At 41.5% G+C, this 13,417-nt stretch overlaps 1 protein-coding gene across 1 annotated transcript in view; it reads right to left on the reverse strand.

Moving 5' to 3' along the window:
* Positions 1 to 3,925, reverse strand: part of pcsk5a (proprotein convertase subtilisin/kexin type 5a) — a 41,826-nt gene extending 37,901 nt beyond the window's left edge. The window contains exons 1-4 of the mRNA XM_085461030.1: positions 3,917 to 3,925; positions 2,777 to 2,881; positions 441 to 611; positions 135 to 275 (exon numbers count right to left, since the gene is read on the reverse strand). Of these exons, the coding sequence (XP_085317156.1) occupies positions 135 to 275; positions 441 to 611; positions 2,777 to 2,881; positions 3,917 to 3,925 (426 nt within the window). The remainder of the gene's footprint in view (positions 1 to 134; positions 276 to 440; positions 612 to 2,776; positions 2,882 to 3,916) is intronic.
* Positions 3,926 to 13,417: the final 9,492 nt, after the last annotated feature.

Consider the following 13,417-nt stretch of genomic DNA (forward strand, 5'->3'; position numbering starts at 1 on the left):
CTGGCCTTTCCAAATCTTTGGCCCAAAAACCCTGCTCGCAATATCTGTCTGAGCTCTTACACTAAGAGCTCTGCCAAACTGCTTATGATTAATGTCCCCTTCCCAAGAAGAGTGTCCCATCCCAGGGCACTTACATAATTTGGCTTCAGATCCGGATGCTCTCTCTCGATGCCATCATCTAGGACAGACACCACCACACCCTTCCCAGTGTACCCTCTCCTCCAGGCCGCTGCAATGTTCATGTGAGACTGGCAGGCTTTGGAGTCACTGCACTGCTGTGGAGCGAAATAGTGGGACATTCAGCTTCACCCTCAGGAGTAAAGAATAAATGTGGGTCTATTTTAGGCTCTGTCTGTCTGTCTGGGTTTGTGTGTGTTTGTGTGTCTATGTTTCAGACTTGAGCATGGCAAAGGAAAACAAAACAAAACAATCTGACTCACAATGTACCACAGGCGGTTCCACACTGGGTCGCTGAAGTCCTGCATGTGGTCGCTGGACTGATGGTGCGTAGCAGGGAGGAGCTCTCTCCTCATGGGGATAGGAGAGATATGACCGACTCTGGAGATCCTCTTTACTCTTCTCTGGACCACCTGCTGCTTGAGCCATTCCACCTTAAAAGGAACATTTGTACAGATGTTTATGTCTACTTTTTTGGATCCATTGTGAAATATTTCAGCAGCTATATTGCATTTACTGCGCTGGCAAAAAACAATTATGTTCTCAAGAGGAGGGGCCCTGACACTGTACCTCTGGTTGATACTCTGATGACTTATCAAAGACAAAGGGCACAAACGTAATCAGTGCAAGCTAATGACTTGCACGCTCTTCGTTCAACAACAAAAAACCCACAATCCCAAATTGCTGCAACATGCAGCTGTCTCACTGAAATATAAACACATCCTGATCATTCTGTAAATTGCTCATATAACACTGTTTTAAGGTCAAAATGGTAACTTTGTTCAGTGAAGTATCACAAAGTGTGGACGCTAAACTTTTCCGCTAGGGCCTTTATGAGGCTAATATCTGCTCTTAGTTGTTAAAAGGTTTTAAATTTGGTGCAAATTCAGAAGTTTTTAATTGTTTTTATTCCTGCAAAACTAATTACATTTCTTGGTTCTGTTAATGGTTGTTAGGGTCTCTGAGTTCATTTATCAGATACGTGCTAATGTGCTCTGAAACTCCTGAACAGCTCCATGTTACAGCTGCCATTATAATCCTGCATTGATGTTAGAATCCATCCATCCATCCATCCATTCGCTTCCGCTTATCCTTTTCAGGGTCGCGGGGGGCGCTGGAGCCTATCCCAGCTGTCATACAGCGAGAGGCGGGGTACACCCTGGACAGGTCGCCAGTCTGTCGCAGGGTCAACACACAGGGACAGACAACCATTCGCACTTTCATTCACTCGCACCTAGTGGCAATTTGGATTATCCGATTAACCTATCCCCACAAGCTGCATGTCTTTGGACGGTGGGAGGAAGCCGGAGCACACAGAAAGACCTGATGGTGGAATTGAACTCAGGACCTTCTTGCTGTGCGGCAACAGTGCTAACCACCGTGCCACCGTGCTGCCCATGTTAGAATTCAGTTTTAAAAAAATACCGTGCTTAGTAAAGCTGCAAACATGGCTCCACCAAAGAAGCAGTTTCCTGTTCCTGAGCCGTTATAGGGCACTTATTGAAATTCCTGAAAATTCACAATAATACAATAATAGTGTTCGCGTTGGACACTTTTTTTTTTAACTTCTGTGATTCTTTCTCAGGAATTTTCACTGTTATGTATGATGTATCAAATCATGTTATGGTTAAAGGCTGTATTTAGCTTTACTTTTGTTGGCCAGCAGGGGGAGCCTCCTCTGTTTTGCAATAGTCCAGTTGTATAGAAGTCAACATAAAAATAACCCTTTGTCTCTTACACCACAGTAAACTCATTGCAGTTGAGGTTCTGTGTTGTGCTTTTTGTGTTTTTGAGGTTTCACTGAATACAAAATTATGTTCACTTATAAATTGTGATCTCCATTAGAATCAAAACAGATAACAAACATAGAAGGTTATGATTCTGGGCCTTTCCTTAGCGTGCCACGTTGATGTAGGAGAAGTGAGTGGTCCCTTGAATTCTTAATCAGATTCATCCTCCATTTTAAAAAAACTCAGCTTGAGGCAACATTCATCTTCAATATACAGTTCATAGGTCATACAGTCTGAATTATATTATGTTAGTGTGTTGTGATTTCAGACACTACTCGATTATACATGAACAAAAATGTTGGTACAAAGTGACATTAATGCTAAAAAGTCTGACGTACGCTAAATGCTGTGAAAAAGATGAATCCCTAGCTGTTTACTAAATGTAAACTCAAAAGCTCCTTGGATGGTTCCCTTTCCCAAGTTGGAAAAAAGTCCTCCTGGCAAACACTGACACTACTATCGACTATGTTCTTTAACTTCTGAAGGTGGAAGACAAAGAAAGTGTGATTTTGTGTGTAACCAGATAACACTGGGAGTTGCTTAGAACCTGTCTGATTGTACTATATGCCCAAGCTGCTTATTGATACTATAAGAATTTGATGCAACCCTGAACACCTTGTTGATCTTTAAGGACTTCTGACATCTTTAGGTGTTGTTAGTGTTCGTGCACACAAAGCTGTAATGTGAGGGGAGGGACCAGAACAATGAACATGTGTCCCTATGTGTACGTGGAGTGTACGGAGGGGACATGATGCTGCTGATTAATAATCCAGTAGCTTCCCCGTCCTACTCATATCTCATTACTATACCTTGGTCTCCTTGGCGACGCGATCAGTCACTTCTTTGTTGCCTATTTTGGATTGATTCGCCGTCTCGTGATGGCGAAAACTGTAATGCCTCTTCAGGTCTCCAATCTGGTGAAAACACACATCAGATCCTCGAAATGATTTTGTTTGGAGGTGGAGGCGTGCTGCTCGTTCTGCTCTGCTACTGTGCAAAGCAGCTTTTTAATTATTAAACTGCTCGTGGTGTCTTTTATTAACACGGCTACCTTATACCTCTGATAGTTTTACAGCCCAGGGCAACCTGAGCCAAAAGGTTTCAGTCACACTGCTGCTCATCTGTGTACTGGTGTAGCTGCACATACCACGTCACTGTGTGCATTCTATAATGTATGTCAGCTAATATTTTTATACAAGCGCAGTCCACTGAGTAATGACTAGTTAATAAAACACATGACAGCTCACACTATTGCAAGAGAACAACAAATTATGCCTTTAAATATTTCATTAATATCCTTTTAGTGAAATAATTACTTTTTGATTTTCAACCTCAGGAATATAAGGTTACTGTATAGCAGTCTTTTTAGTTTGAATGGGTCTCTCTGGTTCCTATCACCTGCTGTGAAAACTGAACATCTATCCCATGTGCAATAAAGTACAGCATGCTATTTCTTTGGAGTTTAACTGTTACTTTATGAAAGTGTAGAAAAATTAGTCTGAAAGGAGTGCAACTAATGCAGCAGTGGCTCATAGAGAAGCAACTTTGGATTATGGTTGTTGGTTAAGTTCCCAGCACTAGCACTGCCTGTAGTGTGTCTTTGAGCGTGTGTGTTCTCATTGCTCATTTCTGGGCTAAATGCAGAGGTCAAATTCTTGTTGAAAAACATGCTGGTGGTCATGATTTATTTATTTATGAATGTATCTGTTCATCTGCTGCTTCTTTAAATCTTTAGCAGATATAATTAATTCGTCCCTGGACGGCTGACCAGACAGTGCAGACACATATCAACAGCTTTTGATGCAATCCTAAAAAAATATTAGTAAAGCCATTAGTGGCTCCACAGTTAGATTTGTCCAATATTTCCAGTTTTCCAATAAATGAAACTTCCAAATGCAAGTCTGGTAATTGTGTAAATAATTGCCCTCTTCATGTTTGAGGGCACTCACCTGTCCCATGTTAGTAAATCCATATTTCTCTGCTATCCTGTTCACAGATTCGAGGTCCCCTCTTATTTTTATCGCCCAGTCGTTTGTATAAATCGTTGCGTGGCAAAGCTGGAGGAGAGTTCCCATCCACAGCGCAATAAAACGCGCCATTGCTGCTTATTTCTCTCGGTAAATAGCCGGTGCCCAGGTGTTTCACGAGCTGTCCCCGCACTCTGTTCTGCTGCAGATGCTTCTCATTGCGGGAAATCCGCTGGCTCAAAGACGCAGGATGCACCCGATGTTCTGCCGGCTGAAGTTGTGAAGACTTGACTCCTTCACTGACTACAAGCTTCTATCAAATTACTTCAATATGGAGGCCGGGGATCAGCTACAGTCTGTCCTTTATTGGGATCTGATCTGTGGGTTATACTTTACTTCTATAGATCTTTTCTTTTCTTTACTCTTTGCAAATACTGTAAAATGAATGAGCTGTCTGTATTTAAAAAAAAAAAATAGAAAGCTCAAGTAATCAGACGTGATATATATTAGAGGAAAAAGACCCTGTTGGCATAAGTTTGACCTGTACTTTCATTAAGCAATAGACAGAAACATATAGAAACAACAACATCAACATTTTCACTTCATAATTGCAGGACCATCTGGGCAATGAACGATGAAATACTGGAAGTTTTTTCTGTAATTTTACACATTTATGCTCTACAGTTCAAGCCTGAAAAGTCTTGATAGATGGCCAATGATGTAAAATGACATCCTCCCTGCTCTAGGTGGTATATTTAAGTTGAATTCTTTTGTGACTTACCTGTTTGGATGATTGAGTTAGAGATATCAAGGCATAGGCAGCTCTAGCCAGCAGGTGCTGCTAGGCCTCAACTCCATTAATCCGAGCAACTGAAGTGGATCTCTCTGCTGTATTTGTGCCATTGTGAGACTTTTTACTGAATTATCTTACTAATATTATTAATTGTTCTTGATTATTTGTCTATCTTTTATTAGCCAAATTATTATGTCTGTGTGTTGCATGCATACAATTTGTGGACATAGCTTGCTAACCAAGCTAACTAGCATTACCTGAAGAATTAGCATTAACAACAGCCAAAATGTTAGCGTTGAGGGTTCAAAACAAAATGTCCAAAACTAATAGGTGATGTCAGAGTGGCTATGTACAGTACATATTTTATACTGTCTATGGCTGAGAAACAAAAGATGCATGCTGAAGAATAGGAAGGGTGGGCTTTATACAGGAAGTACTGGAGCAGGTGTCTCCATCTACCTGCTGCAGCATAGAAATATTTATTTATCATTATTAATATTTATTATTTATTTTACCTAAAATTCAGTATCAGTTTCCTACTCGTGTGCTAAATATTTAACACAGAAAAGCAGTCAGCAAGGAGCATGGACTGTAAGTTTGCAGCAATAACAAACTTACAGTCCATCGAGCCAGCCAACCACTTTGTTCATCGTGGCTGGTGCTTATCCCAGCCTTCAGGGTGAGAGGTCATCAAAAGTGGCTGAGGGGTGGCTCTAGCTCAGGAGACCAGGTCATCTACTAATTGGAAGGCTGGTCATTTGATCCCTGGCTGCTCCTTTGGCAAGATACCAACCCCAAGTTACTCTCCAATGCATCCATCAGAGAGTGAATGTGTGTGAACGTTAGATAGAAAGCACTTCACCAAAGAAGCAGTGGCTGTACGAATGGGGGAGTGAGGCATGTTGTATAAAGTTCTTAGTGGTCAGGTAGAGTAGAAAAGCCCTATATAAGATCCAGTCCACTTACCATTTACCAATCAGTTACAGCGTTAGCACACAGAGCGAGACGAGCACAACCTTATAGCTTACAGACTGACCACTCTGGGCGTGACTAGTCCTTCCAAAGAGTATCTCGGTGGCTATTTTGCTTACAGGTTGATATTTGGTTGAAGAGCAGAGAGCTCCCCTATATTTACCTCTCATGGATACCATGCTCAGTGAAAGGTACATCATGATAGGTTACATATGTTAGCCAGCTTGAAAGGAGTAGCCATAGATATAAGCTGTTTTCATTTATCAGCAGTTTGTTTAACTGTGGGCTGAGCATCTAAACCACACATAGGCAAAATATGGCCTGAGGACAGGAACCACCCAGCCAACTATCTCAATCCAGCCCACAAAACAAAACAGCCCCCCTCAAAAAAAATCAATAAGAAAGAGCAGCATACAGAGGAATCTTGAAACAAATAACTGCAACAAGTCTGCTCTGCTGTTTAACTCTATTCCAGTCCAATGTGTTTCAACAGTGACCTACACAGTGGTGAATGTGAAACACCTGAAGAGATGTAGGCTAAATGTTCTTAAAGCATTTAGGTGATATTTTTTTGAAATCACGATTTGAGTTTCTTTATGGGGTGATTGTGGCTCAAGAGTTGGCAGTCCGCCTTGTAATTGGAAGGTTGTCGGTTTGAGCCCCGGCTCCGACAGTCTCGTCGTTGTGTCCTTGGGCAAGACACTTCACCTGTTGCCTACTAGTGATGGTCAGAGGGCCCGGTGGCGCCAGTGTCAGGCAGCCTCGCCTCTGTCAGTCAGTGTTGCCAACTCCTCAGTAAGGAAAATCGCTATTGGTTGTCCTAAAAGTCGCTAGAAGTCGCTAAATGACGTCATCGCCTAATTTGCATAATTGGTCATGCTAATCTAATTGTAACCTATGTTGTTGGAGAGAGAAATAACATCGTGGAAGAGACATAAAGTGAGTAAAAAACGTCCTAAATGCATTTAGAGTTTATTTAGAACTACAAATTAAATTTCTTTTAGCAATTATTGTTTTTTTTAATGTCACAATTCCAACCCTGCTCCTTTACCCGGGCTTGGACCGGCAAAAGTGACCCGAAATAGGCACTCTGGTGGAGTTACTTTGTGTGTGTGTTTATAAGTAGTTTTAAACCTTGTGATCCACAAAACAGCATAAGAGTAAAAGAGTAAAAGAACTGACTGCGTTACAGCACCCGCTGCTTGTTGAGAGTAAAAGAGATACGCGCTTTCACGTCTTTTTTAGCGACTTTTTTTCTAAAAAAAAGTCGCTAAGGGGTCTGAAAACTCGCTAAATATAGCGACAAAGTCGCTAAGTTGGCAACACTGCTGTCAGTGCGCCCCAGGGCGGCTGTGGCTACAATGTAGCTTGCCATCACCAGTGTGTGAATGGGTAGATGACTGAATGTAGTGTAAAGTGCTTTGGGGTCCTTAGGGACTAAGTAAAGCGCTATACAAATACAGGCCATTTGCCATTTTTCCACCATGCAGTCCTTTTCTTGCTTTATCAAAGTCAGTGTGGCACTCTGGAAACAAAATTTTGTCTACTCCTCATCTAAACTCTTTAAGACGCCATAGTTACCTCTTCCAGCTTCAAATAAAACGTTTTCTACTTGTTTGATTTTTTTGTTTTTGAAACGCTAACCTACGCCTCTCAGTTTTTCTGTTGATGTTATCAGCCTGTTTTTGAAGCCTGTGCTAATACACCTATTTGTATCATTTGTAATGTTAACGAAGACCAGACATCAGTACTGGGACACTGATATGTTACACCTACTGGAACTGATGGCCATGGAAACCCATACAGTGAAACTCCCAGTGCACACTGTTTATGCTGATGTCAATGCCAGAGGAGGCTATGCTACATTTGCATGGCTAGGTGCTTGATTGCAGCAGCTGACATCAAAGATCAAGTCCAAGCAGAAGCTTTTTTCTCACCACCATACATAACAAAACTTTTTTTTAACTTGTTTAGTATTGAGATTAAAGTGAAGAAAATTTTGAAGAAGGAGATGAATTAACTGAAATAATCTGTGTGATCTGCAAAGTTGGATAGCTCAGTTGCCTTAGTTACATTGCAGCATACTACAGATAAAACAAATCCTCTCATCCAGAGCCAAAGTAAGCGATTATTCCATGTTTTATACTTCTACAATACTTTATTACATGAAAAAAATGCAAATGGCAGGGGATGATAGGAACCAGAGGATGATTAACAAGACTATGCGACACAGCATGTCTCAGTGTGTTCCTGTTAGTCGAATCATTATGCTTTATTTCAGAAGAGCCGGAGCCTTTTCTTGACTTACATCAGACAAAAAGCTGCTAAAATCAGCCGTCCTGCCATTCTTTTATTTTCCCACAGTCCCGCTGTTCATTTCTAACTACACAGCGTAAGTCAAATGTGCACAACACTGCTTTGTTTTACTCATGAAAACTTAAACCAAAGCTTCACAAATCCCATAAATACTCAAACTCAAACACAAATTTCAGACCATGCTTAGTGTGCTCGACAGGCAAAGATTGGACGAACGGGTGCTTCGTTTTCCACTTCACGCTATGTATTTCATACTGTGATTTTATTTTGCCTGAATGGGCTCAAGGCCAATATGCAGAGATGTTTCTATAACATCCACCGACACTCACAGTAATTCCAATTAATGCCTCGGCATCAGTCATATAATCATGTCACTAGAGACCTAGTATATGTGCAGCAGGTAGATGAGGTTCATAACAGCATGTATGCAGGATATTGTTGGAGGATGACTTACTAATTAAGAAGACGTATAGGCCTCAGCCTCTAGTTGCTGTTTTGATGCCGTGGGAAATAAAGGCAGCACAACAGCTGATCATTTCTGAAAAGGGAGCAGCTGTTCCCTTCTGCCATACTGCACTTTGTATTCATACATACTTATATACATTTCCCGTTTAAAAACCTTTATCATCCAGAGACTTTGGCAGCATTTATTTGTTCTGATTTTCTTTGAGGAATGAAAGGAAGGTCTCACAAAAAAGAAAAAAATCTTGTTAGATAAAGAAAAATATTGTCTGGAGCATCCGTTCTCTTGTGTTCCGTGTAACCTGAAGGTCATAGTAATTCTCGGACAATATCGTTGCTGCCTTCAAAATAACAACCTTAGGGAGAAAAAAAAATAGTTAGAATGATAGATTTGATGTGCAATCAGACAAAAATTTGTAAATTACAAAATTATAATGTAATTTCATCATGGCATCTCGCTTCATGATGCTTTCAAAGTAAGAAAAAAAAAGAGAGAAAGAAATGGCACAGCTTCAAAAGACCTTCTCGGAGCTTCTTCCTCGCGTACCTACCTGTCAGAATATTTTGGTGGTTAAAGTCTCGCCCGATGCCTGTTCAGACCTTGAGCGGTAAATTACAGAGAGCAGGTCCATGATGCAACGTGGACTCACAGTCTTTATCATCTGCTGCACAATGAAATGGAAAACAAAACTAGCTGAGCAAAACAAAGGGAAAGCACCTCTTGGCAAAGCAGTCACAAGACTTTGAAGTTATCTAACATGTCTTCAGAGAGACCGACTTTGATGTTCAGAAAAGTCTTCTCAAGCAGTGACATATTCCCCTGAAAATAATTGTCAAACGTGTTCCTGAGCACACTGACTGCCCTGCAGGCAGCACAGGTGTGAACTCTTCCTCTTTGTTCAACTGTTCTTGCTGTTTTGTATGCTCTGTTGTGTGGCATCATGGGTTTTGCTGCATGACATGCCATTTTGAAGACGCGAGTGTTTGCCACTAACAGTGCGGGTACAAGCAGGGAACAAGGGAACAAGCACATCAGTAACATCGAGAGGACAAGTTTTGTGGCGTTAGCCTCCAAGAGGATGCGCGTGATCTGAAATGGAAGAACGCAAATGCAAAAGTCCAAAATCCAAATTTTTTAATGGCAAGAAAGGTGATCGGGAGAAGCAAACAGATCCAGCAAGGGAGGAAGCAAAAGCAGAAATCAAACGAGACTAAAAAAAGGAAGAAAAAAAGATGATAACTCAAAGAGCAGACAAACAGGCATGCACAAGGAAAAATAGACAGGAACTGCTCAAGGAAATGTTTGAACAGCTGGACAACAATGGCTTCATAGACAGTCTGACAAGTAGGGTGAGGCTGCGCACAGTAGCTATAAGGAAGAGCTTAGTAAAGGAGCTGGTGAAGAGGTGGTGAATGGAACTTGTGTGGAAAAGAAACAAACTAAAACTACCAAGTCTGCACGAGAGCCAATGGAAAAAAATGTAAAACAGGAAATCAGCTGAGTGATAAACATGAAAAAATCCTTTTCTCTGGCATTGTGTATAGGTTTGCATGGTTTAATGAAACCAACACATAAATCATAAATCTACATTGTTGACATCTTATGTTCAAAGATTGAAACAGGCAGACAGTTTTTATCACCATTTTTTTTGTTTTTATTAGTGTGAATGCTTGAAAAGCATTCACAGTATTGTTCTTCTAATCTTTATTATTATATTTTATCTATTCCGTATAGAAGAAACTGCATTCACACTGCAGTTTCTTCAGAAAATGCACTTTCTAGTTTTATTTGTTCTTTGAACCAACCTTCTAGAAATTCTTCATGCAGTTATACATTAATGTTGCATTTTATTCAAAGTAATATTAGGCTAGTGATGCACTCGAAGCCTCAACAATTCATTACACTTTTACTCCTAAAGACTTGTAAGAGAGGTCAAAAAGCACAAGGGGTCACTCTGATGAGGAGTCTCTCAGAGGCCAATTACTGTACCAGAGCCGTTCAGTGAAACAGCCAGACGTGGAGGAATGTAATGATTCAGCATCTGGTACCTTCAGAGCTACTCGCTTCTATGCTGGGGAGGAAGACCTTGCATAGTTTCACATTCTCTGTCTCAACGGGCTCACCACATGTGTAACATCTTGGATCCAGACAGTGAGGAATGCGGAATGCTCAGAAACGGATACACTTTGTGAAATGTGCACCTTGTTGTCAGGAAGGCTTCCAGAGTGACAGTGGCTTGACACATGTTAACTTGTTCTGCTGCACTCTATTGACCTCAATAAACGTCTCTGTGAAAGACATTCCTGTCTCTTGTATGTCCTTTCTGCACAAGCAAACGTCTCACATTATAAAGAAGCGTGATTGGAAATATTTTTAAAAATTCTCTCTTCAAACCTCACGGAAATGCTTTGCTACAACAGGCTTCTCTAGCCAAATGCCTAAGGGGCTCTAAAATAAGGCTAATCAATGGCAGTGGGAGCCTTTAAAAAGATAGGAAAAGCACTTCCAGCCTGCAATTTCCACTGTCCAAAATGTCATGTAAGAAACAGCACTTAAGGGGGAACTGCCGAAGACAGCCTTCAACCTTTTTGTAGGATACCCCTGCACATTTAAAAAAAAAATATATATATATATATATATATTTGCCACAGCGTGTGGGCAGAGTGACTCCTTTTGGATGTGGAGAAAGCTTTTTCACACAAGGCTGATTATTGGCTGCAACATGACCAAGTGTCACGTATGCGAATATAAAATAAAAAAGGCATGCAAATCTCAAATGACCCCACACCGTGGCAACTCAAAGAGACATAAAAACAAGTTTCGGCCCTAAAAACCTGATATTAGTTTTACTACAACTACTAAAACCCTAGTGCAGAGGCTCCACAGTGAAGTGGTTTATGTTTTCCTATCAAATGAATGATTCCGGCAGGAGGCACAAATCATTTGGGGATTGTGTCTGGTGTACAAAAAATTCTGTCAAGAAATGTGGAGCTTCTTGCTGTGGCACCCCATTGTGATTAAGGAAGCAGCTGAAAGTCGAATTCCAGTGTGTTTGATTTGTGGCATAAATATGCTCAGTCTTAAGGAAGGGGGGTTCAAAAATGCAAAGAGCTTTAAATAACACAAACTATAGAGAAAGCCATTAGAAGGGAAAGGAATTAAAACCATTTTAATGAGAACAGCTCCTACGTAGGTGTTCCTCCAAAGCTAATATTGTATACTATTGGGAAGTTGGTCTGGCTCTTCTGAACCTCCTCCAGCATGAATTCAGTCAGGGCCCCCTTGTCACATATCATCCCACTCTTTCTTAAGATCTCTGCTGCGTGTGCCTTCTCTGAGGTTTTCCTCTGAGTGGAAGATGTCCAGAACAGAGCCAAATAGATTATTAACGAATTCAGCTGGTTGGAATTTTCCTTCTTTTTTTTTTTTTTTTTCCTGTTACCTCAGCGTGTGCCGAGGACATCCCATCACATTTCTCTCCACAGCTGGAAAAACCCTCGAAAACCCTTCGTGTCACAGAACCACTTTGAGTCCTTTCTCAGCCCCAGACACGGCGTGTTTACGTTACATTGCCCCCACCCTGCCTTTTTTTTTTTTTTTTGCATCAGTGCCAGGGGAGAATTTAGCTCATATTTTATTAAACCAATATGCAGCTATCGCAGTTGACTCAGAAACTTGGCAGGTCGTCTTGAAATGGGTACTTTTTAATTCATTATTTACCATTTCCAACTGATGCATGCGCTCATAAATATAACTGTGCGTTTGTGTGTAGTGCCTCTGAAATCTACAAAGATAAGCCAGAGGATGTGCCCAGGCATTGTGTCAGTCGGTGTGTGTGTGTGTGTGTGTGTTTTAATTTGGATCCCCAGGTCCGCATTCAGTCCATATTTTTCTTTTATTTGGTCACTAATGAGGCTTCTTTCTCAGTTCAAAGAAAAGAAAGTACTTTCAAGTATCATTGCAACTCTGGGGCTTGTTTATCAGCATCATTATTAAGTCATTGAGAGAAGACAGTTTATGTTGCATCATTTATTGCATTAGCCTCCAAACAATATTCGCTGCAGGACCGGCGGACAGGTTAAGGCTGCTGCACCTCTTGACTTCTCACTCTGAGTGACTGCGAAATGACCTCTTTAGTTGTAATGTGGCAAAGTAGCAGCCGAAGCTCAATGATTCATGCAGTAATAGCTTTACCGCTTCCTCTCAGCGTGTAGGGCCGGTTGTTTTCACATGCCCATTATGCATGCTTGTTGATGCCTCCAGACATGCCCCCCCACCACCACCACCCCTCCTTCATTTTCAGCCTCCTTGATGTTGCACCGAATTGCGTGAGCCAACTTTGACCCTTGATGTTTCTTTGAAGAGGCCGTTGAAATAAGCTTGTTCTCTCACATTTCTCTGCAGACAAGCCTGGACCAGAGGCGCTTTATCTTATATGTCAGTGTGACACACCGGCAGCCAGGGTAGCTTTCCATGTGTAGCTTTTGTGTGTGCCAGCATTCTTGAATAACACTGCAGCAGTGCTGACAAAATAGTTACCGACCTCACCTCAGAATCCTTACACACTCACTCACACACACTCACACACACACACACTCACACACACACACTTCCTTTCTCTTTATAGATTCAAAGCCAGTCTTCTCTGGCTCCTTTGTTCCCCACTCCAGGCTGGGCTCAGATCCTCTCTGCTCTCTGTAAGCCCGCTCCGCTCTGTCATCAGGATTACAGGCTGTGCTGTAGCAGATTAATGACTGACAACGCTACACTCCTCTCAGCATTGCACGGCACACACAGAGCTACCAGGATGGAGCGTGTGCCCGGTTGTGAGGGAGAGAGGAACAACTGCGGGGGAGATAATGCATTGTGTTGGTCTGAGAACAATATGTTAGCTGTGAGATTGGATGTGAGTGCCTGTGTGCGTGTGTGTAGTTGCAAG

This window comes from Copadichromis virginalis, linkage group LG7 (assembly GCF_057382275.1).
Source record: "Copadichromis virginalis isolate Kocher_CV1m ecotype Utaka linkage group LG7, C_Virginalis_male_GT1.1, whole genome shotgun sequence".
Taxonomy (NCBI): Eukaryota; Metazoa; Chordata; class Actinopteri; order Cichliformes; family Cichlidae; genus Copadichromis; species Copadichromis virginalis.